At 38.1% G+C, this 26,796-nt stretch overlaps 2 protein-coding genes across 6 annotated transcripts in view; one reads left to right on the forward strand and one right to left on the reverse strand.

Annotated features, from left to right (window-relative positions):
* Positions 1–10,759, reverse strand: part of ITFG1 (integrin alpha FG-GAP repeat containing 1) — a 269,509-nt gene extending 258,750 nt beyond the window's left edge. The window contains exons 1-5 of one of the 2 annotated variants that reach the window (XM_082437714.1): positions 10,391–10,759; positions 8,614–8,686; positions 3,155–3,300; positions 1,946–2,003; positions 657–731 (exon numbers count right to left, since the gene is read on the reverse strand). In XM_082437714.1, coding sequence (XP_082293840.1) covers positions 657–731; positions 1,946–2,003; positions 3,155–3,300; positions 8,614–8,686; positions 10,391–10,598 — 560 coding nt within the window. In that variant the 5' untranslated portion in view covers positions 10,599–10,759. The remainder of the gene's footprint in view (positions 1–656; positions 732–1,945; positions 2,004–3,154; positions 3,301–8,613; positions 8,687–10,390) is intronic. The other variant, XM_082437715.1, reaches the window with a different exon arrangement.
* Positions 10,760–10,829: 70 nt separating this feature from the next.
* PHKB (phosphorylase kinase regulatory subunit beta) overlaps positions 10,830–26,796 on the forward strand; it is a 191,816-nt gene continuing 175,849 nt past the window's right edge. For 2 of the 4 annotated variants that reach the window (XM_082437695.1, XM_082437696.1), the window contains exons 1-2: positions 10,850–10,974; positions 13,207–13,319. In XM_082437695.1, coding sequence (XP_082293821.1) covers positions 13,265–13,319 — 55 coding nt within the window. In that variant the 5' untranslated portion in view covers positions 10,850–10,974; positions 13,207–13,264. Of the gene's footprint in view, positions 10,975–13,206; positions 13,320–26,796 lie in introns of all 4 variants that reach the window. The other 2 variants (XM_082437693.1, XM_082437694.1) reach the window with 1 other exon arrangement.

Raw genomic sequence — 26,796 nt, forward strand, 5'->3', positions numbered from 1 at the left:
CTCATGAAAAGTATCTTGCTATCATGAATTCTTGTGTTAGGAAAACAGTTCTATTCAAATCTAGAGGAATTATAACGGAGATCTTTGAATTGCAAGATTCCAGGCAGTTTTCCCTAAGAATGGCATTCTTGGATAATAAGAGAATCCTAGCATACAAACTGGTCAAGGATAGGGTATACGTGGAAAAGTTTCCAGAGCTTAGAGAAGGAATGTTTATATTTTCAGGCAATTATTAATTGCTCATTGAACAAAGAAGGAACAAGGCTTATCAATGAACATCTGGGAGCTAACATGACTAAGGTAGAGAATTCAATCAAGACGGCAGCTATCCATACTATTTAAATTAAATCTTTCCATTTCTAAAAACATCCAATGAACCAATATTTAAATGGGGACTTGCAAAGTTTGTATCTCTAATGTCCAGAGGGATAAAAGGATTAAACTGGCTCTACACAGAAACCAGTTGCAGATCAAATCCACAGTGCTTGAGAAAGCTTGTATGTTGACCAAATGTCCTTTTAAAAATCTTAAACAAGGATTTCCAATGAGCTGGGGTTTTTCCCCCAACGGTTAAAGCAATCAGTTCACATAGATACACAGTCCCTCCAGCAGCAACATGTACAATTAATTACATGGATATAATAATATTTACTCACCCTCCTAATAGTATCTGTGGCTGGTTGGATTCATTTGTGATACCAAATATATCAGGAATTAAATCGGCATTGAAGCTAAAAAGAAAACATTAAAAACATTAAGTAGCTATTTTATTAAATTCTCACTTCTAATTTAGTTTAAAAAAAAAAAAAATTTGGGGAGGTGTGGTAGACATACAACAGTCAGTATCTGTTGCAATCAATGGAATGTCGGAAGTGACATGTTTCACTCTGAGGCCAAAGTGTTTAATTTTCATTATTGGACCCTCCAGTCATCTTGGCAATGAGAAGAACATGATGGTACGGCTCCACAGATGATGAGGCCTGTAAGACACTCTGAGAGCTGGCAAAAGAGCCTATCACTGACCCACACTGGACATGCAGTGTGAGCAAGAAATAAACTTTTGTTGTGAGATTTTGGTGTTGTCTGTAACCTCTACATAGCCTAGCCTGTCTCTGAGTGATAAGGAGACCGTTATTTCAGACTCATGACCCTCCTTATTTAGTCAGATGGGCTTAGGAGAAATAACCCACAAAAGTAATCCCTAGTTGGTATAAAAATTTATGTGAGCCACTGAATACTGTAACAACAATGAAAAACACCCAACTATAAAAGAAATCAAGCTGAGCACCTTTAAAAAGATTAATCCATGAATTAAAGTTCAGACTTCTAATGGTTACTGACCTATTGATGTATGACTATGATTTTAATAACTGTACAAAAGGCAGCACTGGAAACAAGAATGTGGCTATAGATTGTTTACTCCCCAAAATGATATCTACATCATTACCAGAATCCTAACAGAAATTTGGATTAACTTTATCCTGGTACATGAGTCTATTTTGAGGAGATAAATGATAATACTAAGGAAGAGTTGTGAAAAGGACAAAGTTTCTCCTTAATATAGAAATCTTTCTAAGTCTCTAGAGGAAATCCTCTACCCTTCCTATCTGTCAATCAAGCACTAACAGTTTTATCCAAAAACAGTTATCTTAGTTCTTTGAGTAATGACATGGCTAGGATCAACAAAGATCCATCGTGGACACATTCAAAGCTTTTCAAACAAAACCAAAAAGACAAATCTCTCCCTCTTTGCAAAATAATGAATTTCACCTTTCTCTTTCTTCCATCATGGCAAATAAATATGTAATTAAGAGGACAGGCCCCTATCAGCTTTAAAGGGAGAATGAATTTAGAGTCAATACAACTTAGCAAAGTAGTTTCCTATGTGAAAGATTTTATGTTTGTAAGCTTAAAATCATTCAAAGGGAAGCAAGCACATACTTACTCCATAATTAATGGTTCATCCTGAAAAGTCCTGTTGAGTATGGTCATATTGCAAGGATCTGTTAAAGAAAAAAAGAAAAGAAAATATATAAATGAAAAGGCATTTTATAACACATTATTTTTGATATTTGCACTTAGGGAAAAATACCCTTTCATTCTTTTCAAAATTCATCTCTAATTAATTCCAACTATTAGCATTAATGAGACACTATAACTCTAACTTAAATGGACATCAAGTTTGTAAAGATAAACTATTGGGAGAGTTTATTCTACAGTGAAGACCAGTATTACAACAACTTCCTTTGAGTCTTCATTCTGAAAATCTCTTAGATGAGTCTTCTTTATATACAATTTAGCAGTAGAGCAGTTGACAATTAAGGTTTTCATATAAAGAACCCAATACACGCAAAACTACTAGACTCTAAAACGTCCATGCCCTCCTCTCCTCCTCCTTTCTTCAGTCTGGCTCCATGAACAAAGGTGTCCATTTAGGTATAATTAACTGGCTTTTCAGATAAGACGAAGATCTGTGGGTAGATATGGTAGACTGACTCTCAACCTTTACTCTAAACTTTTTGTGCTTTCCTGTACTGGGGAGACTATAGAAACCAAAAATAGCATTTCTCTTGCATTTAAGATTCTAAATAAAATGTAAGCCTTGCTATAATTAGATATGGTGAGTTTTGCCAAGGCAGGAATGAGGTGAAGGCTGTGTTTCTGCCATTTCTGTCTTAATGTCTGATCACTGAATTGTAAGTACTAAGAGGGAGGGTGCATGGCATCCATTCTGCTGGTGAGCAAGTGTCATTCTGGCACCTGTTGTGCAACTGGCCACTTTCTGATGGTAAAAAGGCAGTAGCTTCTTTGAAGGCTTTCAGGATTGTTCCTGAAAGTTCAACCTCGTGTGTGTTCTTTAGCCATCACAGTAACTCTGTAAAGCATAAAAACCCTTTAATAAATTCTCTCTTCCTTAAGCTAACAGAGTGGATTTTGTTCCCTGGAGTTGACTGCAGACCAGTTCTAGGTTGAAAAAGAAGAACCAGAAAACAGACTTTTAAAGAAGTTTTTAGAGACAATTACTGACACTCAAGAACTGCATTTTTGAACTGATTTCTGAACATTATTTTTGTTACATTTACCTAAGAATACCAGGCATATTTTTCCTTTAATATCCAGTGATAAATATTAAAAACTCTTAAGACAAGTTCACCTAAGGTTTGATTCTGTCCCCAGAAGATAATAGCTCCTAATTCACCGTTGACATGATTTTTGGGAAGGTATGTCAGAAGAACATCCATTTGTGAATCTCCATCATAATCCCCCGGGACTACACTTGTTATCAATGTACTGTGATTCCTAAAAGAAACAAACATTTTAATAAACAAACATTCCAGTAGAGCTATAATAGAAAAGGACACTTCCATATTTACACCATACAAAAATATTTTCAATGTAAAATTTAAAAATTCACAGAACTGATTAATTACATTCTCTTCTTTAATAGCTTATCATCTTTCATGTATGTAGGCCTCTTTGGTCTATGAAAGAATTCAGGATGAACACAGAGGGTTTTAAGAAAAAAGGAAAAGGTGAGATATTTATTAAGAGGAAGCACAGTTTTATGTTCAAGCATTGGTTTAATCCTTTCACCTAGTTCTTTTGTCAAAGATACCAGGACATATGGATGGTGTTTATACGAATGGAGGCTCAAAGGACTTCCCTGGCAGTCTAGCGGTTAAGACTCCGGGCTTCCAATGAGGGGGTGGGGGTTAGGTCCCTGGTCGGGGAACTGTAGCACAATGCGGCCAAAAAAAAAAAAAAAAAAGTAACATAAATGAAGGCTCATTATCAATTGCTAAAGCACTGAGGGGTATCACTGTCATTTTATAAAAGATATTATCTATAAATTACTTAATTTTAGATTTTAATGCAGATTTGAAATTTACAGTGAAAACTAGTCATTTTATTTCAAGATTCACAATGAAAAATAAGTTCCTTTTGACCAAACCTGGCAATACACTATCAAAACATACATACTTAATTCTACAGTTTTAATAATAAAATATTCTAAAATGGTTTATATTAACCTTGAAAACTTAACAAAACATTCTGGAGTCTTGTCATAATGTTGTCTGAGTGACCCAATCAAAAAATAGGCCTCAAATTCAATTTACATTTAATTCTACTTAAGAACAAACAGCAAGACAGTAAGTTTCCAAACAGCCTATGCATAATTATTTTCTGAATGGCATCAAGAATATAAAAATATATATAATAGGTTTTACTTCAAGTGAAAATGAGGAAAATACTGACAAGGGGAAGAATAATTAAGAAAGACAACATAATAATAGCTTTATTTTAATGCAGCTACTTACTATGTCTCAGATATTACATCAAGTACTTAATAGCTATTATCTGATAATCTTCATCACCTGAAATAGGTATAGTAATTCTCACTGAACAGACCAGGAAACTGAGGTTGAAGTAGCTTTCATTGTTAAATAGCTAGTTAAATGGAATAGCTGGAATTCAAATTCAGTTGTGTTGGCCTCTAAAATTGATCCTCATTATGATAAAATATTTTTTGTAATGCCAGTTTCCTCAAAGAATTCCAACAATACTTTAACCTTTCCATGAAAAATAGCTGGTCTTTAAAAATGATGGTATAGCAACTGCACATGCTACTATGTAGCAAGCTGCATGTAAGTGTATACCTCTGTATGTGTACCTGTGTATGTATGCATGTGCAGTCATACGTATACTGCACATACCTGGCAGTAATACTTGTTCAAATAAATTAATGATTTGGAGTCAAAAAGTACCCTGAAATAGACAGTAATATATTACAAAGGACTAGATGGGAACTTAACCTGAGCAGATTTTATTCCTAAAATTGCCCTTCTTTATGGTTGTAAAAATAGGAATTCGAGGGACTTCCCTGGTGGTCCAGTGGTTAAGACTCTGTGCTTCCACTGCAGGGGGTGCGGGTTCGTTCCCTGGTCAGGGAAGATCCCACATGCTGCAGGGTGCAGCCAAAAAAAAAAAAATAGGAATTCAAACTTTACAAAATAACAGACTGACACATGAATTTATCTCTTCTTCTTTCAAGAACCTACTAAAATGATATGGAATGAATTTCTTTTTTAAAAAAGAGCATAACCCTCAAAGACAAAGAGATCATGAAAGGATCTGCCTTAGTAGGGCAAGAAAACTACAGTTGACCCTTGAAGAACACGTGGGGTTAAGGGCACTGACCACTTGCAGTTGAAAATCCATAGCTGGTATAACTTTATGCTTGGTCCTCCACATCCTTGGTTCTACATTCACAGATTCAACCAACTGGGGACAGTGTAGTACTGCAGTATGTATTTAATGGAAAAAAATCTGTATGTAAGTGGACCTATGCAATTCAGACCCATGTCGTTCAATGGTCAACTGTATAAGCTGAAGTGCTTGGAGAAAAGGCTCAAGAAGCTTTTTGCCCTGAAGAACCTCTGAAAGGCTCAGAATTTGGAGTCATCCAAAATAGCAGAAGACAAAGTAACGTGTAAGGCTGAAAACACCTTTTCTGTGATGGTCCCTCTTGCTCAGCATGCCAACAACCAAGTAGTTTACTTCTGGGAAGTTTCAGGCATTAGAGATGTAAGTTTCAGGAGAGGGTAAGATATTGGCCTTAGGCTAAAAACAGGGAGTTACTGGAAAGTCTACAAAGGAACAGTTTGGTCCTTGCCCCCAACTCTGCCAAATTCCTAGGATGCCAGTCAGCCAGGAACATATCCACAGGGCAGGAGACAGGAGGTAAGTCCCATTACGCAGAGTTTCCAATTAGCTCTTTAGTACCTTATTCTTAATATAGCATAATAAAGAGTTACCTGCCTTTTAAAGAAAACTATGAGTATTAAAGAGAGCCAAAACAAATAGCAATAAGGAATCTGAAAAAAACAGAGATAACAGAGGAAACAAAAGAAAACTTCAAAACCACACCTGAAGACATAAATACATCCATTAAAAAAAAAAAAAAAAAGAACACATGCTAAGAGAAAAGAACAATAAGAGAACAAAGAAAACTTCTTGGAGATAAAAAAAAAATATGACAGCTAACATAAAAATATTCAGTAGAAGGCTGAAGATAAAATTAAGAAAACTTCCCGGGGGGAAAAAGACACAAAATGACAAAAACACAAATGAAATAAAGAAATAAAGGATGGAGTTAGGCAGTCCAATAAACAACTAGTAGGAATTCCTGAAAGAGAAAACAAAAAAATAATCAGAGAAATAATATAAGAACATTTCAAAAAGGCCCCAAGTATAGAAGCCTCCAGCTTGAAGGGAGGCTAGAGTAATGAATGAAAAATAGTCTACACCAAGACATATTATGAAATTTCAGAGAAAAAGGATAAAGAAGAGACCCTAATAGTTTCAAAAATTAAAAATAAGTCATATTTGAAGGATTAGGAAAAAGAATAGCAATGGATTTAAAACCAGCAACCGATGAAGCTAGAAGACTACAGGCCAATCAAAGAGTGAGTAGAAAAAGGTTTTGGAAATGGAGGGACATACCCATGCATCCTTTCTCAGGAATTTCTTGAAGGATACACTCCAGTGAAGTAAATGAAGAAGCAAAGAACAAAATGGCACAGGATCCAAGAAATAGGGATCAAACATAGAATGACAAAGGGAAAGTGTCCAAACAGTAACTCTGCAGAAGGCCTAGAGAATGAATTCAGATTGGGGAGGAGTGCAGAGGACTCAATGGGGAAAAAAAAAGCACAACAGGTATATGGCAGGTATGATGGAACATCTGCAAAGCAATTAAGGATAAGTACACAGAAAACTGTGCAATTTATTTTTTAAAAAACAATCATTTACTCTTGGAGGAAAAACCATAGAGAAATGAAATACTGTATACTGCTTGGCTCTGAAGTACACATAATCTACATGGCCAGAATTTATACAATGATTACTGACCAAGCTAAAATATGATACAACTATATGGAGATGGAGCCAATTTAAAGATGCTAAATCTTTGTCTATGCTAACAAAAAATCCAAGAGATGAAGATGGTAACTCAAGAAATTACAGTATAAAAACTTATTTTAGAATATGGAAATAAACATCAGAAGAAACAGCTCAAAGTTTTAAAAGTGGTTGCATCTGAGAGAGGAACAGGGGAGAGGGGGAAGAAAACAGTGAAGGACAGTTAGTTTTTGAAAACTATACTAAATAAATACAAGAGTTTCTAAATTTTATAAGTATATAAAACATTACATTAGTCAAAGAAAAATTGGGATTTTTTAAAAACTCAGTGGAACCCAAGTCTTTAATAGCCCACAAATTCCTTAACTTTTAATCTTCCATGAAAAACCACTTCTAGGCAGTACATTTCTTGGATGTAGTATTTATCAACTTCTGTTCCCTCCCCACTCCAAGCATGCTGACATCCAGTATCAAGGAACATTTCTGAAGAGGGATAATCTCCTGTTTATCCATCTATAACTTTCCCCTCAACGCCTCAATGTTCTAACTCAAGGCCAATATTTTTTTTACATATGTCTGAGTTTAAGTTAAATACTGTAGAATCTGAGCACTCATTACCCCATATGGGGACTTCTTAAATTTTTTGAACAGTTTCCAAAGTAATCTCTGATCTTTCTACATACTAATTCATCCTGCACATGGTTAACGAGTAAATCAAATCAACTTAAAATACCGTTTTCACCACCTCTCCTTTAAACAAGAACCTGTAATGATTCCCCACTTTTCTTGGGATTGAGGTCAATTCTTTCTGATATTTATGAGGGTTCCTAGTCTGCCCTGATCTCATCTTCCTAGTCCATAACTCTCCAAAGTATACCCTCCACTTCTGTCAGGCAAACCTTTCCACCTCCTCTTCACAACCTGCTGTTTGTACTACCATCTCTTGTTAATGCTGTGTCCTGAAACTTGAAAGCCCTCACCTAAATTTTACTTATCTTAAGGTCAAGCACAAGTCCCATAACTTTCTAGAAGCTGCCACTTTAGCCTGCACTGACTCATCTCTTCCTCCAGACAGTGATCGATTCTTGTTTCTTATAGTTTCAAAACTGGGTTGGCTCACTATCAATGAAGGTCACTGTGTTTTATGCAATGCCAGTCATATAAAAAAAATAGAACAATTATTTGAACATCTAAAAAATTCAGTTTGATTTGAATTTCCTCAAAATCAACCTATGAGTTATCTAGCAGTTACCACCTATCAGTCAATAAATGAAAAATTAGAACAGAGGTCATTGACCCCATTGCAAACTCCTCCCTCAGACCACAAAACACAAAGTTGACCTCATGAGCCTGTGACTGAGCTGCTCCCACAGGCACACTCAGGATGAGGGACAAACCCCAAGACATTCAAGAAAGCATGTCAGATTGCAAGGGACTGAAAGGTGTTTATGTAGGAACAGACCTGGTTCCACTCAAAATTATTTATTTATTTTTTAAAGCAAATCATTTTTAAACTTTGGTATGCTCACTAATTTTCCTAACAAATTACCTGCTTCATACCTCATAACTAGTGGTTTTGTATCACAACACCACTTTAGAGTAAAATTGATTTCAAAGACAATCCAACTAGTTATTGCGTATCTATTATGACACTAACGACTGTTTTACAGAAACAAATACATTTGTACTTACTTCAAGGATACCTTTACTTTGGGTTTAAAATAGGGTGCGCTCTGGTCTGCCAAAAAGACGATTAAATCATTTCCTAAAAAAAGCGAGTATATATTAGAAAAATGCTTCCCAGTGAGACATACAATCAGTGGTTACAAGAAGCTTTCTGGGCACTGTTTTCAACAAGAAAACTTTTATTTTACTCCAGTTCGTCTGCCCTCTCAAGGTTGGTCCTATTAGACTAATGGAATGGAGATTCCTAACAGTGTATCACAAATTCGATATTCAAAGCAGCAGGGAAACTAGAGGATGAACAAGGAAAAAGGTAGTTGGTCAAGGCAAATTGAAGCCAATGGCTTCTGCCAGGAGTCAGACTGATTGACTTAAAGGAAGCATATAAAGAATATGCCTTATAACTATACTATGTGTTAAGTCTTGTCTTCCCCAAACCTAACAACTCAGCCTCTCATAAGGCTGTTCAGTCCATTGCACGGATGCATCACACCAAGGACACAGAAACTCCTACTGTAGGTATCTGACTAGTAACTAGGACATGATGTCATATTTAAGCAGAAAAAGCTGAATCCTCCAAGACTACCCTCTTGTGGCTCCTACAGAACCATCCTCCAGGTTGATGCATTTTTGGAGCTCAGTGAGCACTCATTGGAACAGATTTTTAAATTGTTTAGTCAAACACAGGGCATCTTTAAAGTTAAGGGGAGAATCTCTGTCTCCAGTTTGGGTGGAGTGGCTATAGGTTAGGCAGTATGCACCCTTCTTGCAATACATGGAGTCATACAAAGATAGGGGAAATACCCAAGGTCCACAAGAGGCTCTGGAGTCCTGAGAAGGACTCCAAGAGATCTGGGCCAAGATCCTGTCAAACTCTGTAAGTGCTTCACTTCCTTCTTTCACAGCCTTGGCCTTAAACAGTACCTGCTTTGTGGGTACTAGAGAATACTAAGACCCTCTAATGCCCATTGTCAGCATCAAGATTTACAAAGAAAAGTTTGTTTAGTGATGGTTAAAGCAAAGAACTCCCAAGAACCTCAAGCTGGAAAAGAAAACAGAGATTTGGAAGACTAGGGTGGTGGCCAAAGCAAGGAAGTCTTTTGCACACAAAAGACTAGGGCAGCCCAGAAGGGAGAAAAACCTGCAGTTTGAGAATCCTTTTCCAAGGAGACACTGGGTTTATTAGTAATACCTCCGAAATACTTGTGAGAACTGTGGAGTGTTTAGGGCCTTGGGAAGGAACAGTAGTTTCTAAGAAAGCTGGGACCCTGACAAAGGGAGGGGAGGGTGAACAAGGTAAATGAAGAGGGAGGGAGAAGTCCTCTACGAGAGTAAATTGTCAAGTCGCACCTTTTCCAGTTCATCAAAGGGGAAGGGAGACTGGAGGAAATACAGCCGACAGGAATGAAGGGGCCTTGGCAGGGAACGTAAAGGCAAGCTACAAAGACTACTGGGAATTAGGAAGGACTTTGGAAGGCAGCTGATTCCATGAGAAGGGCGGGGTGGGTGAGTGACGGCCGCGGTCGTCTCAGGAAAAAAACCCAAAAAACCGGGGTGTTTCCAGTGCTTGCGGGGGTGGATCAAACTGTGGAGTGGTCAGGCCAGGACCTGGGTTTGGAAAAGATGGAAAAAACAGGCAAGCTGCAAGGATGCTGGAAATAAAGGGGGAGAGACAGGGCTGGGCGAGAAGGGCCAGGAAATGCAGGAGGACCGGGCATCCGGGCAAGGGGTGTGGGGAACACCGGGAGGGGCACGCGAATAGAGGGAGGGCCGGGCAAGCACTGACTTTCCCGCAGCACGAAGAGGTCCGTCTGCTTGTCAGAGTTGAGGTCTCCGAAGGCTGCCAGGGTGCCCCAGGCCTCGGCCCCAAAGAGCTCGGCCGTGACGTTGTGCAGCGCCCGCGCCGGGACCGGCCCGACTCCCAGCAGCGCGAGCCCCCCAAGCAGCGGCGCCAGCAACATCCAGGAGCCCAGCAGCCGGCGTGCCGCCGCCATGGCAGCCCCTCGGCCCTCGCCCAGCGGCCCCCTGCTGCGCTTGACGGCAGCCGGAAAGCACCGTGCCGCTGGCCGAGAGAGAAAGAGCGTAGCCCCGACGCCCGTACGACCGCGGCCGGCCCCCGTCTCACTCTCCCGTAGGGCTGCCCCTCTGACGCTCGGGAGGCCGCGAAGCTAGGTTGAAGCTCGCCCTCGCGCTCACTTCCGGCCGGTGCGCCTCCCGACAGTGTCGCGCGGGGGGGCGGGGCCGGCCGGGAGGAGCTGACAGGCGGCCCCGGGGGCGGTGGCCAAGACGGCGGCCCGAGCGCGATGGCGGGGCTCGTGGAAGAAGTGAGCTGGAAGGTCTTGGAGCGAAGAGCCCGGATCAAGCGCTCAGGTTTGGCTGGCTGGGGCGCCACCCTTTCCCCCCCGCACCGTAGAGGGTACTCCCCGTCAAGAGCCTTGGGCAGGAGGCAGGTGGGATTCCTGGAATAAACCTGTGCCCGCGTGTTTCCCCTTAGAAAGCAGGCGGTGGTCCCTGGCTTCCTCTTGATGTCTTTCCCCATTAGGTGGTGGTCCCACCTTTGCTCCGTTTTGCTTCCCCAACTATATTTCGTGTGTGTTCCCTCTCGAAAAGTAGGTGGTGGTGCCGACTTCTCCTGGAGTCTTCTTAGAAATCAGGCGGTGGCCACATTCCCGGGAGTGCCCTCCCTGTCTGTATTCCTCCCCGAAAGTCAGATAGCTTCATTTTTACATATGACTAGGGTCTGGTCCTAGAAAACTGGCGGCTGCTTGTTGCCTTATTTCGTATCTCCTTTTCACATTACAAGTTCTGAGATCTAGCCAGTTATCTATGAGGCAGAAATTGAGGGAGACAGGGCCTCAGGCCACGAAGGGGGTCACGGTGAGCATAGTTAGGACTCAGAAGGAAGTGGGCCCCTTCCCTTGGCAAGTGGCCCCAGGACGCCTAGTTCCCAGTTGTGGCTCCCAAACCCGAGGTCACCTAGGTCAGAACACGCTGCGCAGGCAGTTACACAGTTACAGTGTCCTGAACTGACTTGTTCAAATTGCAAAGTCACACTTTGAAGTTAGCACTTGTGGCTGATAACTCATCTGACAGCCAGGATTGAAACTTCTCTTATTCCTGGCTGGCTGGATGTAATCTCGAGCTAAAAAGTGTTCCTATAAACAGGAAAGATGGTGGAATGACAAGTCTTCATCTAAGAATCTTCCCTTTTGAAGGCTTGTTGTTACTATATAAATTAGTGTTGGGAGATGATAATGTCAAAGTCGATAATCTGATAACATTGAAAGACATAGCCCTAGGAAGACTAATTATGCATCTGCACTGGTATTAAGCGTTTTGTTTTTTTTCCCTCAGCTAATGCTACCCCATTATATTTTGGCTTTTCCCGTTCATGAAGTTCTTAGTTGTTGTGCAGAAGACAACAGAGTTCTTAGCTGTCTTTTTTTTTTTTTTTTTGAAGAAAGTATCTAATTTCATAAATCGTACAGGAGAAATCCACCCAATCTTTGTTGCTTATTCCATTCTATTTTTAAACCTTAAAAATAGTTGTGCACTTATTTACTTAGGGTTATAACAAAACTACCATAAGTATGAGAGAATTTTTCAAAAACTAGTCCTTAGTACATTTTAGTGTTAGTACAGTTACTTAGAATAGTCACATATATTTCTGTTTCACATTTTTCTCAAACTTTTTGTGTCATACTGAAGTATTGAGTTGACCACTAACAGTGAGTCTATTTGGGCTATAAAAAGGGTTATTGAGTTGATAATTTCCGGTCAAAGAGAGTAACTGGAGTTTTCTTACAGGAAACTGAGCTCTACCCTCAACGTATATTTTTACAGCATTTCTCTTTTCCTCTAATAAACGTATAGGGTTTATTTTCTTCTCCAGTCTTAATTTCCTCTGAACTGCGTGTCATAACAGTAAGCTTTGAAAACCTACCTTCTCTTTCTTTACTGAGAAAAAAAAAAATCAAATTTTATTTAACTATTGTTGAATGTAGTCACTTAAATCCAGTTTCATGTACAAGGTAGTTGAGTGTATTATATAAATGTTGGATGTTCCTATATGTTTACATCATAGCAATAAAAGAGATACCATTTGAAGTCATCCCTCCAAATTAGTTGAGGTTTCAGATTCTTCTGATAGCTGTGATGTGTAGACTATAAACTTTCTTCAGTGAATCATTGACTTCCTGTGTCATTAAAAGCAATCACCCTGATTCTGTTTGTTACTTTTAGAGGAGTATATAAAGTGAGTTTTGTTTGAAACTTGGACTAGCCTGACTATGATATAGATGCCACTGCAAAGTTCTGAGCATTGTTACATAGTAGCATAATCACTTCACTGCTCAATAGAGCTACTCGATGCTACTCTTACGTAATGTTTAATAAGTGGTCATTATATATTTCCTGCCTCATCCATATAAGCAAATGTAATTTATCAAAGCAAAGAAAATCAAATTTTCAAGTCATAAAAGAGAAAATAAAATTATAATGAACCTCAATTATTGCCTTTGTTGCACACCCCATCATGTTAATAACTGCTCACACTGCTTTCAATTAATCTAATGCTGATTGCTTCTAACCTTCACTAAACAGTTTTGAAAATTGCTGTAGTTTAGCCTGCGATGCTTATGATTAGAGTCAACAATTTGAAATGGCCAGCTCACCTGATGCAGTCGTCTCTTCTCCACCAGCTTTCTTAAGGTCTGGTAAGTGTGTAGACCCTAAAAGGGTCACTTGGTAATTTTAAATACCTTTGTTTCTGAAGGTTGTTGTCACCATATGATATTATTTTGGTTTTATTTCCTCTTTGGTGGGCCCAAGCCTGAGCACCATTTCTGTTATTGTTGGGCTCAAGTTTGCACTGTATGGTGAACGTGGTCTGTGGTGTGAGAAGCATGAGAAGTGCAGAGTGGAGCCCCTGTCTTGACATGAGCTCTGTTTGACCAGGGGCAATTCCTCAGTATCTGGGAGCCTTAATTATCACCTGGGTAGATAAAAAGCTTCAATAATTTTTGTCTTTTTGCATAAGAAAGTAACTTTTATAAAGTAGAAAAATTTGGTCAGCGTCCCAATTATTTTCTCTTCATCACCTCCCTGTGAAGTAGGTATTTTTATATGCATTTTCATAGACAGGAAAGGGAAGCCCACAGAGTTGAAGCAAGTTGTCCCAGGTCCTGAGACTATTATGTTTCAAGGCCATGTGCTTTGCCTTCCATCCCATGGCTTCCTGGTGTAAGGGCTGGAGGAGGTGTTGGTGCAGTGGCTCTTAGACTGTCAGGTTGGTGAGACCCTTTGCAAGCTGGATGAAAGCTGTGGAATTGCTCTCCAGATGAGTGCCCTGGGTCTTGAAAACAATTTGGAAGAGGTCCATGCATCCAGGAAAGACCATATATGGATTCCCATTAGGAACACAGGCCTTTGAATGTATCTGGAAGAGAAGGGCTTTGTTAAGTGGCCATAGAGCTGAAATGAAGACTGAAGTCTTTATGGCTTTTTTCTGTGGGTTGTGACCCACCTTGGGCCATTTAAAACCTGTTTTGTGTGTGAACACTGGGAAAAGCCTGTTGGCAAGAGGCTGCTTTGTCTTTAGTGTGCCTTAAGCAGAATATTCAAGCCTCAGGACTCATTAACAGATAAATGTGAGATGACCCAGTCAAACAGTGAAAAATTCTTTCTTTTTGGTTTCACCATAGCCTTTCAGAGGTGGTTCCCCCACCCTTTATTTCCATTTGTATTTCAAGCCCTGTTTTGGCAAGATGGAGGGGAAAAATCTTGAAGAAAAGAAGTAGGAAATAGCTTACGGAAGAGTCACAAACAGGAGAAAACAAAGCTTATACTTTAAGGAACAATAATGATCCATGTCTTTAGTTGTCACCTGCCAAATGACGAAATAGTATATGTAACATTGCCAGTTGATTTCTGATCTAATCTTTGAACTAAGAGAACAAGAGGACATATATCTTTGAACTGTGCTTTCTTTTAAGCATCAGGCTCTCGTTTTCATCTTGGCTTTCTTAATAAGGGCTTGATGGGTTTTCAGCACTGACAAAGTCCTTCAGCAGTTACTGGGAAATAGAATGCTAAAGGTATGCTTTTATGCGTCAACAGTCCCGAAAATTTCAAAACCTAAGAACTGTGCTTAACATTACATAGAGTGTTTAAAACCATATACAAGAAGTTTTTCCAGTACCATATTATTAAATCAAAATAGAATGCACCAAGAAACTAAATACGAAAATACCAAACTTAATCGTTATAAGCCATTTAAAAGATGGATTCCTTATAAATTACTTTCAGTATAGACACTTGGGGTTCATCTAACCAAAACTTAGTGATAACTATAAAGAAATAAAACTTTTATCTGTTAAGTAGAGTGGTTTGCATTTATAGTTTATTTACTAATTTAGAAATACTTCATTTATGTTGGAAATGATTTGTTTTCTGCTATTGTAGTTCCTTGGACGTTATCACTGTGGGAGAGTGTATAATGGTGTGATTTCATTTAACAGTCATTTTAAAGAATGTCCTGGGTTTATAGCTGAGCTTTTCCTTGGTACCTTTGGCTAGAAACTATTTAATGTTACCAAAAGTGAAAGCCAGTATCTTGATTTTGGAAAATTAGTTTCTAATATACCCAGATCGTTTTATGCATTTTAACCCTCTTTATTCCTCCTGGATTTGTTTCTGCTCTGTTTTTCTTTATTTCTGCTCTTTATTGAATTTAGTGTGTCCTGCATTTCCATGCGTGCATGCTTGAGCTGTGCTCTGAATGCTAATGTGTCTGTATGTGCTGTGGTTGAATATACTTTCTTTAGTTTTGACTGCTTAAATCTAAAAAGAGATCTGGATGTCCAGGTTTTTCTTTAAAGAGCCTTGTGGTAAAACATACAGGACAATGAGTTTATAGGCAAATTCCACAACCAAAATGAATTAACTAATTATTAGGGAAGGAGTGTAGCATCCAGTAACTTAGATGGCTTCCATTTCTCATTTGACTACTACAGTTATATTTTAGATTAGCAGAGTTGATCAGCTAGAGCAATTACATTGGCACTACAAGTTCAGTTATTTGTAGTAATTGTTATGGCATTTTGTGATGAGGTAAGAAATGTCATGGCATTTTTACTTTTATTCTTAGATGATAAGATAATTTTTAAAATTATTCCTTAAAATAAATCATTGGCTTATCTCTATCTTGGCTCTGTAAGTTTATCAGTATCTCAGTGAGTTTATCAGCATGTGACTTGAGTTTTTCTCTTTATTTTTAGGTTTTTTGATTAATTTAATTTGATTTATTTGATTTGATGGGCATATCGATACCTGGTAAAGTTTTATTGTATATTCTGGGCAAAACTCAACTTTTTATTTTGTGTGTCTGACACTCTCTTCTTTTTAGGCACTTATATAGCAGCCTTGTTTCAGCCTAATTTAATAGTCAACCAATTAATAAAGTTCTTTTGGCTTAAAGAGACCATAGGCCTGAGGCTCCTGGACTGTTACGTGTTGTGGCCCCTTTTAAGAGCCTAAGGAAAGTGTACACATTTTGTGTTCAGCTATACCTGAATCTCATCCTCGCTCTGTTGTTTAATACTTGTTTGATCTTGAGCAAGTAACTTTACATCTTTGAGACTTGATTTCCTTCTCTGTAAAAGTAGGAGTAATAAAACCTACCTGAAGATATTATTCTGAGGATTAAACAAGATGTTATATGCAAAACACTTGATATTTAATAGCTGCCCAATAAATTTTATTCTTTATCTTTCCTAAAAAATGTTTGTCTTTTACAATATTGCTGGTATGTATTTAAGAGTAGGATTTTACAAAAGCAGACATAGTTGCTTATCTCTTTACCTCATTTCGGTATCTACCCTCATGGTAGCCATTTGATTAAGAAAACTAGTCATGCTAAAATACAATTGGATGGAATCAGATTAACCAGAATCTACCTCTCGTTTTAATCTAAGTCGATTTCGTTTTTGTCAGTAATCATTACAAGTCTAAAGAAATGGTTTTTGACAGTTTCCATGGAAACTCCTTTTAGACAACAAGGAGAGCAGTCATTATTTTGTGTATAGTTAGAAGAGATTTTGGTCTTATATTGGGTATGCTATGGGTTCCCTTCATGTAGGATGGAATTTTCAGGAGCACTATGTTAACTGTATCCTGCTGGGAGCTCTGATCTCTTCTTACTGTGTCCTGCCCTGAAATCTTATACGATTTAGGAAGTAGAAGCCATATGATATGGCTTAACTCCCTTGGCATGAATCTTATTGACCTTAAAGCTTACTCTCTTTCTGTCATTCTCCTCAGCAAAGATGATGCTTCAGATTTTATAAGTGAAATGATTTCATGAAGAGTACAATGGTTTGTCTCACTGCTTTAGACTGTTACAGAATACCACATTGTGCATCATAAAAGCTATTTTCTTCTTACTGTTTTCTTGATCTTCAGTCTTCTGTAAAGCCAGAGAAAGGGTAAGAGGAACTCCCCAGAATTCCTGATTCTGATCTAGTCGCCTGCTGAAAATTTCCATATGGGTATATATGATGAGCATCTCAAATGTAACCTGGCCCAAACAGAACTCTTATTTTCTAATCCTATTCCTACCCTAAATATATGCCTCCGTAAATCTTTTCCATCTCAGTAAACTAAAGCATATTCTTCCAGTTGCTCAAGCTAAAAATATGGAGGTCATTCCTCACTCCTTTACTCTTTTTATTCAGTTCATTTGCAAATCTTTTCTATTCCAGTTTCAAAAACATATACAGGATTCTGCCTGTTTTTCTCCAGCTGTGCTCCTAGCTGCATAGTTTAAGCCACTTTCATCTCTGATCTAAACTACTGAAATAGCCTGGTTTCCTGTCTTCATATTCTTGCCTCACTGCAATCTGTTCTCTACCCAGCAGTGAGAAGAATCTTTTAAATATATAAGTCAGATCATGTCACCTTCCTGAAATCCTTCATTACCTTTAGCAGTAAATCCACAGTCCTTCCCTTGGGTGACCCTAATCACCTGGCTCTTGCCTGCTTCTCTAATCTCCTCATGGAATACTCCTCTCTCCCCCACTGCTCTTCAGCCATGCATGCTTTGATTCCTTAAGACACAATTTGTTTTCACTTAGGCTCTCTGTTATAGCTATTTCCTCTTCCTGGAATAATCTCTTATCTTGCTGGTTGGGCAGCTTCTTCCTTTTGTTTGTCTTTTCGGTTCACATCTTAAACTTAGGCTTCTTAGAAAGGCCTTTTTACCTACTCAATCAGAGTGGCCCCCAGACATATCACTCTTAATTTTGATACTCTAGTATACCTCTCACTATTTGATATTTTTCTCTTAGCTTCTCTATACAGAGATAGAGAAGCTCATGTATCATATGAGAGAAGAGACGTCATCTGTTTTGTTCACTCCTGTATCCATAGAGCCCAGAAGAGTGCTTGGAGGATAATAAATGCTCAGTAAATCATATTGCTTAGAAAATCATATTACTTATCACATCTTAGTCCCTCCTGTCCCTTTTGAGAGATAATGTAATGTGGTTAGTATATCGACTCATAAAACTAGGCTCACGTCTCAGTATGAAACTTATAAACTGTGTGAACTGCTTTTTCACCTACTTTCCGTAATTATACAGTGGAGATAATAGTATATCCCTCATAAGTTCTTTTGTGAAGATGAAATAATGTTTATGAAGTATCCAGTGGTTGTAATGGTACTAATAATAACAACAATGATTATAATGTTGATGATGACAACAGTGACAATTTCAGTAGCTACTTTTTGTTGAGTACTTAATATGTGACAAATAGTGTTCTAAGTGCTTTACATTTAAATCTCACAACAATCCTGTGCTGTAGGACTAACTATCTGTTGAAAAATCAAAACACAGAGAAGCAAAGTAACTTACATAAAGTCACACAGCTAGGATACAAACTCAGCCAGAGCTCCCAACCGTTGTTGCCTTCCCCTTCTTCAACATGCATAGTGCCTAGTATTCCATAAATGAATGCCGATGATTATTGTTTGCATCTTGGCAATATTCACTGCTCTTCTGTCACTCATGTCAAATTAGCTACTGTTTACTGGACCTCTCTGATGTTGTGGGAAGTGTGTAATACAGTTGGCCCTCTGTATCTGAGGGTTCTACAGTTTGAGGATGCAGAGGGCTGACTGTACTATGCCATTTTTTTTTTTAACATCTTTATTGGAGTATAATTGCTTTACAATGTTGTGTTAGTTTCTGCTTTATAACAAAGTGAATCAGCTATACGTATACATGTATCCCCATATCCCTTCCCTCTTGCGTCTCCCTCCCACTCTCCCTATCCCACCCCTCTAGGTGGTCACAAAGCACCGAGCTGATCTCCCTGTGCTATGTGGCTGCTTCCCAGTAGCTATCTATTTTACATTTGGTAGTATATATATGTCAGTGCCATTCTCTGACTTCGTCCCAGCTTACCCTTCCCCGTCCCCGTGTCCTCAAGTCTGTTCTCTACGTCTGCGTCTTTATTCCTGTCCTGCCTCTAGGTTCTTCAGAATCATTTTTTTTTCAGATTCCATATATATGTGTTAGCATATGGTATTTGTTTTTCTCTTTCTTCTTACTTCACTCTGTGTGACAGATTCTAGGTCCATCCACCTCACTACAAATAACTCAGTTTCATTTCTTTTTATGGCTGAGTAATATTCCATTGCATACACGTGCCACATCTTCTTTATCCATTCATCTGTCAATGGACACTTAGGTTGCTTCCATGTCCTGGCTATTGTAAATAGTGCTGCGATGAACGTTGTGGTACATGACTCTTTTTGAATTATGGTTTTCTCAGGGTATATGCCCAGTAGTGGGATTGCTGGGTCGTATGGTAGTTCTATTTTTAATTTTTTAAGGAACCTCCATACTGTTCTCCATAGTGGCTATATCAATTTTACCATGCCATTTTATATGAGGGACTTGAGCACCCGCAGATTTTGTTGTCCTTGGCAGCGGTGGTGTGGTCCTGGAACCAATCCCCCGTGGATTCCAGGGGGTGACTGTATATGATACTGGTCTTAGCTCAGAGCCTGATTGAACTTTTTGCAAAGCTAAAGATGACTTCAGTGCTTTTGCATACATGCAGTCTCTAACTCTCTTCTGGCCTCTTCTAGTTGTTTCCTACTTAACTTTGCTACCTATAGCCATCACCTCCCATTGTACCACCTCTCTAGCTAGTCTGTTCTACAAGTTCTTATCTGGGTGATTTTTCTAAGATAAAGAACTGATCCTATTATTCCTCTGCTTAGCACCACTTGTGAGCTCCGTATTTCCTGCAGGATTAGGGTGGCACTTCAGAGAAGGCATCTGTGGAAATGACATTTGCGCTGAAGGAGGATATAGGAGTCAAATGAGAAGCTGGGGTGAGGAGTGTCCTAGGATAGGATCTTGGGGATAGATAGAGCTGGATATTTGAGAACAGTATCCTCAAAGGACAAAGCACTGTGAATGACAATAATAGGAAAGAGAGGATGGCTGGGATGGCTGGGAGGGGCAGGGTGCTGGGAGGCTTGAAGGTACTTGGATTTTATTGTAATTGGAAGGGAAAACTATAGAAAATTTGAAATAATAGGGTGATAAGACCTGAGTAATACTTTATGAAGATCCTCTGGCTATCATGCAAATAAATTGGAAGTTGGTGAGAAGGCAGGGAGCAGCCTAATGGCCGAAGCCATGTGCTATATGTCTCTATCTCTATGTTTAACAACTAGCATAATGCACACTGCTGGGCATATGGGGCATTCAATCCATCTTTGATAAAGAAGGGATGTGAAAGCACAAATATTGACTCTGTCATCAGTCTTGATTCAGAAACTGTGGCCACCTTGATTATCTACCATTTGTACGGTATCTTTGACTCAACAGAGTAACTTTTGGAATGTGGCCAAATTTAACACAGGAAAATTTTCTGTGTGCATATGTAGCAAATTCTTATAAATCTATATCTTATTTTTATATCATTATGATAATCTCTGTCCATATTTTAAAGCAGAGATTAATCATTGTATTTCTGAGGAATAATCTATAAAACCACACAAGGAGCTGCCATATCTTTTCTTGGTTCAGGCTGAAAGAGACATAGACATTTGATTTACCTATTAAAAGATACCAGGTTTGGGCTTCCCTGGTGGCGCAGTGGTTGAGAATCTGCCTGCCAATGCAGGGGACACGGGTTCGAGCCCTGGTCTGGGAAGATCCCACATGCCGCGGAGCAGCTAGGCCCGTGAGCCACAACTACTGAGCCTGCGCATCTGGAGCCTGTGCTCCGCAACAAGAGAGGCCGTGATAGTGAGGCCCATGCACCGCGATGAAGAGTGGCCCCCACTTGCCGCAACTAAAGAAAGCCCTCGCACAGAAACGAAGACCCAACACAGCCAAAAATAAATAAATAAATAAAATATCCTTCCCTCTACTTTAAAAAAAAAAAAAAGATACTGGGTTTGTGGGAAATGTAAAGGTTTTTTGTTTTGTTTTGTTTTTATTGGTAAACACTTACACAGTTAGGACATGTCTTTTTTTTTTTTTTCCTGAGTCTTGAAAATAGACCCAAAAGAGATTTGAAAATAATCCCTGACTAGAAAACACATAAAAGAAAATTGTAACTGCACATGTTATATACTTGTTCTTGAAAATTTGATAAATGCTTTGTTATTGTACATTGTAGTTTCCTATGATGTGTTTTTAATAAATTCATACTTTTTCTCATTTTTGTCACAATAAGCCTTGGCTGCCTTGATTAGAAGTGGTTTTAAAAAGGTGAAAAAATTGTTGCTGTTTTTTATTTTAGTATTTGTTCCTTTTTTCCCTATAGAGTTTATTAGTTTCTTTTACCAACAATGATATGACTTTATCTTAGTTCCTTAAAAAGAACTATTCTTTATTTTTAATTTCTTGATTTCATAGCTTCTCCTTCAGTTCATATTTCACAAATTTCTTGAGGAGGTTGCTTTTCGTAGGTGAACAGATACAGTACATTAAGTGACTTATAGAACCAGTGAGAATCTTTTTAAGTGTATAATTGAAATTGGCCATTTTTATGGGTTCTGATATATTATGTGTCTCGTGTTCTTTGTTGTCTTTCAAAATATACATCATTAGTTTTTAATTTGTTATTTAAAAATTTTTAAAGCTTATTGTTTTAATTGTTATACTCCCTTTATTATCAGTAACTTCACACCATTTCCATGGCCTTCCTTTTTAGTCATTTAAGATTCAAGTCTTATAGGACTTGAATTTTTGCAAATATATAGGCCCTGGTCATGGAATGAACCGTCATGTTATTATTTGTATGATAGGTGGAGTCTTGTGGCTAAAGCTGTGAATGTAGACTGGCAAGGACAAGCACAGGGTTTAGGATTGGGCAGTTGAGCTTTGGACAGTCCTTTTTATATGTGTTTGATCATAAATACCTGATGGTTGATTAGTTGATAGTTATAAATCATTAGTATGCCAAAAAGATGACCTTGGCTTGCTGCAGCTTCAGTCAGTGGACTCTTTTTTGCATGGAATTTTCAGCCTGTAGGGGAGCTTATTCTTTATTATTATTATTTAAATAAAAAAATATATAATTTACATCTAAACTTTTAACAGCTTGTGATTTAGGATGATTTAAGTTTCATCTTTTTTTTTTTTCCTGTATTCGGAGTATGTTTCTGTCATGAATTTTCATCTGTGTAACCAAATGGCGGTTGTGCAAATCTCACACTTTAAAAGTTAAGGGCAGTGGACTAAACCTCTAAACTTACTATGATGTTTGATTTTAAATGTTTTGATAGAAGCATTTACTGATCTTATTTCAAGGATGGAAATTTTGGCTCAGGTCTCAAGTAGCCTCCGTGCAGGTATATGTCTGTGTGTGTGTTCATATGTATGTAATTTGACCATAGACAATGTTATCTTAATGTAGGTGGCCTCTCTCCTTAAGCAAAAACAATATATTAACTAAGTTTTGAACAACAGAGCAGCCTATGTCTGAGTGATTCCAAAGTGGGCAACGCTGTTAGGTTTTAACCAGTTTGTAGCTGTCAATTTGTTAGGTGACTTCACCTGGAAATTTGTAGTAAGAAACTTGGAGCTCTAGAGTACATGCACTCTGCATCATTAATCATTAGGCTTTGCTCATGATGTAGTGTAGTATATAGAGCCATGCCCCGTTGGGTGCCATTTCAAACTTTCATACTTCTAAATACATTTTTAAAATATATCTTATTTAAAAATAATTTTTTAAAAGTCTTATTTTTTAAACATAATGTCATTTGGTATTATGCTAGGCTTTGGTAGAGAGCATGAATCATTTCTATTGATATTCTTTCTGCTTTGATGGGATTTTTTTCCATTCAAATTGAGCCTGTTTTAAATATGGCTCATATAAGCTAGTTGATTTTAGACCTTTACCTTTTGTTTGTGTTAAACATCTTTTAAATGGTCTCCTGATAACAATGAATTGTCCATGTTAAATATCTTTAATAAAGAGGTATTTAAAATACTTACTTGTTTTCTTAATTTACATATTTCTGACAGTAATTATCTTTGTCGAATCTTTTTATGAGTTTTTAATCTGTTGTTTCTGTCAGTTCTGAGATCCTTGTGTTTGGATATGTTATCTTGTTTTAATGGAAATATGCAATGAAGCACAATTAATTTGTTATACCCACCTAATCCCAATTCTCAATAGGCTTGTAGCTTTGATAATAATCATTTGCTCAATGAGTGCAAGGATAAAAAAAAAAAAATCCTAGCAGGATGTAAAGTTAATTATTATTATTTAAAGGAATAAAAAACTATTTGAGGATTAGAAGTTATCACTAGACTCTCCTTCTGTGTTACTCTACATGATGCTGATATTTGTACCTAAGACCTGTACCAAATTTAAGCTTTTCCTCAGTCTAATTTTTCTACCTTTTAAATATTTCTTGAATATTCCCTCTCCTCTGTATCCCTGCTGTCACTATCTTAATTCAAGGCCTTAGGATGAATATTTTAACCAAGAGTGGACTCTTGTGCCTAGGGCTCACCACTTTACTGTAATCTTTCACACTGCCAACAGTTATCTTTTTAAAGTTTGGATCATATGATGCCCTTACGTAAACCTCCCCAACGGCTCTCCATTATCCAAAGGATAAAATGTAAACCTGGAGTCTGCTGTTCAGCATCTTTTGCTGTTAGTCTTCTGGTTACCTTTCCACCTTCCCTTCCTACTTACATTCTCTGGTACAGTGCTTTATTTTCTATTTGTTTTTGAATAATAACATATTTTCATACTAAATATATTTCCCCCACTGTCAAGTCCAAAAAGGTTCAAAGTTCAAATTCAAAAAAGAAGTACAATAAATGAAGCAAAATAGTGACCCTAGTGTGTAATAAGTTTATGACTTGAGGGCATTCTTGATTGTTTTTTAGCTGTGGACAGCATCTCCAGGGCCAAACTTATGGCTCTGACTTCCTTTGCCCCTTGCTTAAAAAGCTTGAGCAGTCTCTGTGTACTGATTTTCGCTTCGCTTGCAGGAAAAATGGAGGAAATCACATAGATTATTCATCTACATTTTTATAAAAATGTAAGTCATCAGTAGTGTATTTATTTATTTTTACACATAGAGAAGATCAACGATATGTAATAGGTCTTGTCTATCACACTTTAGACTTTACATAAGATACCAAGAAATTTGAACTTGGCATTTAAATTTCAGGAATATCGTATTGAAGGAGCGTGAAATGATATACTTTTAAATGAAGTGGGAAGATACTAACTTTCTAAATCTTGCCACCTAGAGTAAGTTCAACATTTTTCAGAATAAGAAATGATATAAAATCTTTTTTTAATAAAACTATTAAACACAGGGCTAAATAACACACTAGAGAAGAATCTAAGTTTTCATGTTAGACCTCATCAGGTCACAGCCTAGCAGTTACTATGTATATAACTTACAAAAGAGAGCTCTTTTTAGTTCTTCTCATTGCAGTTGTCTTGAACTAATAGAAATAAAAGGAAATGAAGTCTAGGTTAAGAACAGGTGCACCAAGTATATAGTGGCTGAAATAGTTCACTTATACAGCTAACATGGAGAAAGTGCAGTGATCAATACTAGAATTGCTTGGAAAACAACTTAGTGTTTTGGGGAAAATTGTTATTAAAGCGGTATTTCTTATTTAAATGTTCCTTTGGAACCAGGTTATATATTGCTGGGAATCTGTATTATTTTCATAATAAGAAATGGAAATTTCAAGAGAACAGCTGAAATAACTATACTCAACTTCTTTGCTTATTTTATGTGAAACAAACAAACAAAAAAGCATACTTCAGTGTTTAAGTTTTAGCTCTTCCACTTGATAGCAATGTGACTTTGGATAAGTCACAACCTCATTTTTTTAAATCTGTAAAATGAAAATAATAATACCTACATAATAGGGTTGTGAGAAATAAATGAAAGCATGCAAATTTGCACATGGTAATGTTAGCTGTTTTTATTATGATGCTGGTAATAATGAGAGTATTATATTATTTTTTACCTTTTTTGCTCTAAGACAGCAGTCCCCAACCTTTTTGGCGCCAGGGGACTGGTTTCGTGGAAGACAGTTTTTCCCCGGGGGGGAGTGTGGTTCAGGCAGTAATGCTAGCCTGGGGAGTGATGGGGAACGGGAGATGAAGCTTTGCTTACTTGCCTGACACTCACCTCCTGCTGTGTGGCCTGGTTCCTAACAGGCCTCGGACTGGTACCGGTCTGTGGCCCGGGGGTTGGGGACCCCTGCTCTAGGACATAAAGGCCAAAATAATGAATGTTAAAAAAAAAAAAAAAAAAAGACCCCCCAAAGAGGGAGTCAAGAGATTTTATTTCTGATGTTAGTTCTATTTTTAACTAGTTCTGCCTTCTTGAACAAATTGTGAAATTTCTTCCATAAAACAAAGGGCTTAGACCAGATGCTTGTTCATGTTCCTTTCTACTTCAAAATGTTCTGGCTCTTAACCATTGACTGTCAGGGCAGTCAAGGGAGAATATTTATATGGTTTTAGAACTTAGGTTGGGTGGTTTTAAGGCAGATCTTACAAGATGGGGAACTGGTTGGGATTGGGCAAGTTGATGACATGATAGCTTTAGATTGGTTGTATAGTGATTCAGGGTCTTGAAGCAAGCTTTTATGAACAAGATGTTAGTCTTGATATTAAGCTATTTTGGTTGGTTCACAGCCTTATTTTCTAGGGGTTGTGGAGTTGGATTTTCCTAAGATAACAAAGCTGCTATTTGATTTTGATCCCTTCTTCTTCTCTTTTTTCCCCTCCCCTCTCTTGTTTTTTACAAGATGGAATAACTTCCTCTGTAGAGCCTTGGATCTCCTTAAAATGCAGATTCTGATACAGCAGGTCTGGGATGTAGCCTGTGAGTCTGCCTTTCCAGCAAGCTCCCAGACAAGGCCCTGCTGCTAGTGGATCGCCTACACTTTGGGGATCAAAAGTCTATCCATAGCACCATACTTGCTGAGCAGCAGTCCTGTGTAACGTTCTCATGTCTTAGATCTTGGGCTCTGAATTAAGTATTCTCATGTTCCCAATCTTGAACTTAGTCTTCAGATAAATATGTCATTATTGGCGTCGCTGATTCCTGTTAGGCATGACCCCACATTCCTATGTGTGACCATGACTGTTTCTGCAGCTTCCCTTTACTAGTGTGGCTTTCTGCTTTTACCAGTTTGCAGGTCTACTCCAGGTTCTGACTTCTGACCTGGATTGACCTGGACTAAATCCTTTTAGTCAGCTGACCCAGGGCATTTGGGTTGCTAGTTCAGGACTCTTGTTTGAGCCCATTGCTATACATTAATAACAAAAGTTAATTTTCCAACAAATGTTACTGGAAGTTACTGGGTATTATTCATATTTCCTTCTAATATCTTTATCGTACATTATTTCTTTAATTATGTTTGGTGATCCTTTCTATGTCCAGAAGATCTTGTAGTCTCCATCTCAGTAGGCAGCTCTGCTTCAGAATGTAATGACTGACTCCATTTTCAAGGAGTTCCCTAGCCAATTAAATGGAAATGAGAGGCATATTTGGTCAGCACTAGAAGTTAAGCTTATTTTTCCCCCTTGTCCAATTTATTTTCCACAAGTATTTCTTTGAGAAACTGAAGTGCTGATTGCTTGAAGATCTTTGTTGGAGGCCCC

Source organism: Balaenoptera physalus (assembly GCF_965194825.1).
Source record: "Balaenoptera physalus genome assembly, chromosome: 19".
NCBI lineage: Eukaryota > Metazoa > Chordata > Mammalia > Artiodactyla > Balaenopteridae > Balaenoptera > Balaenoptera physalus.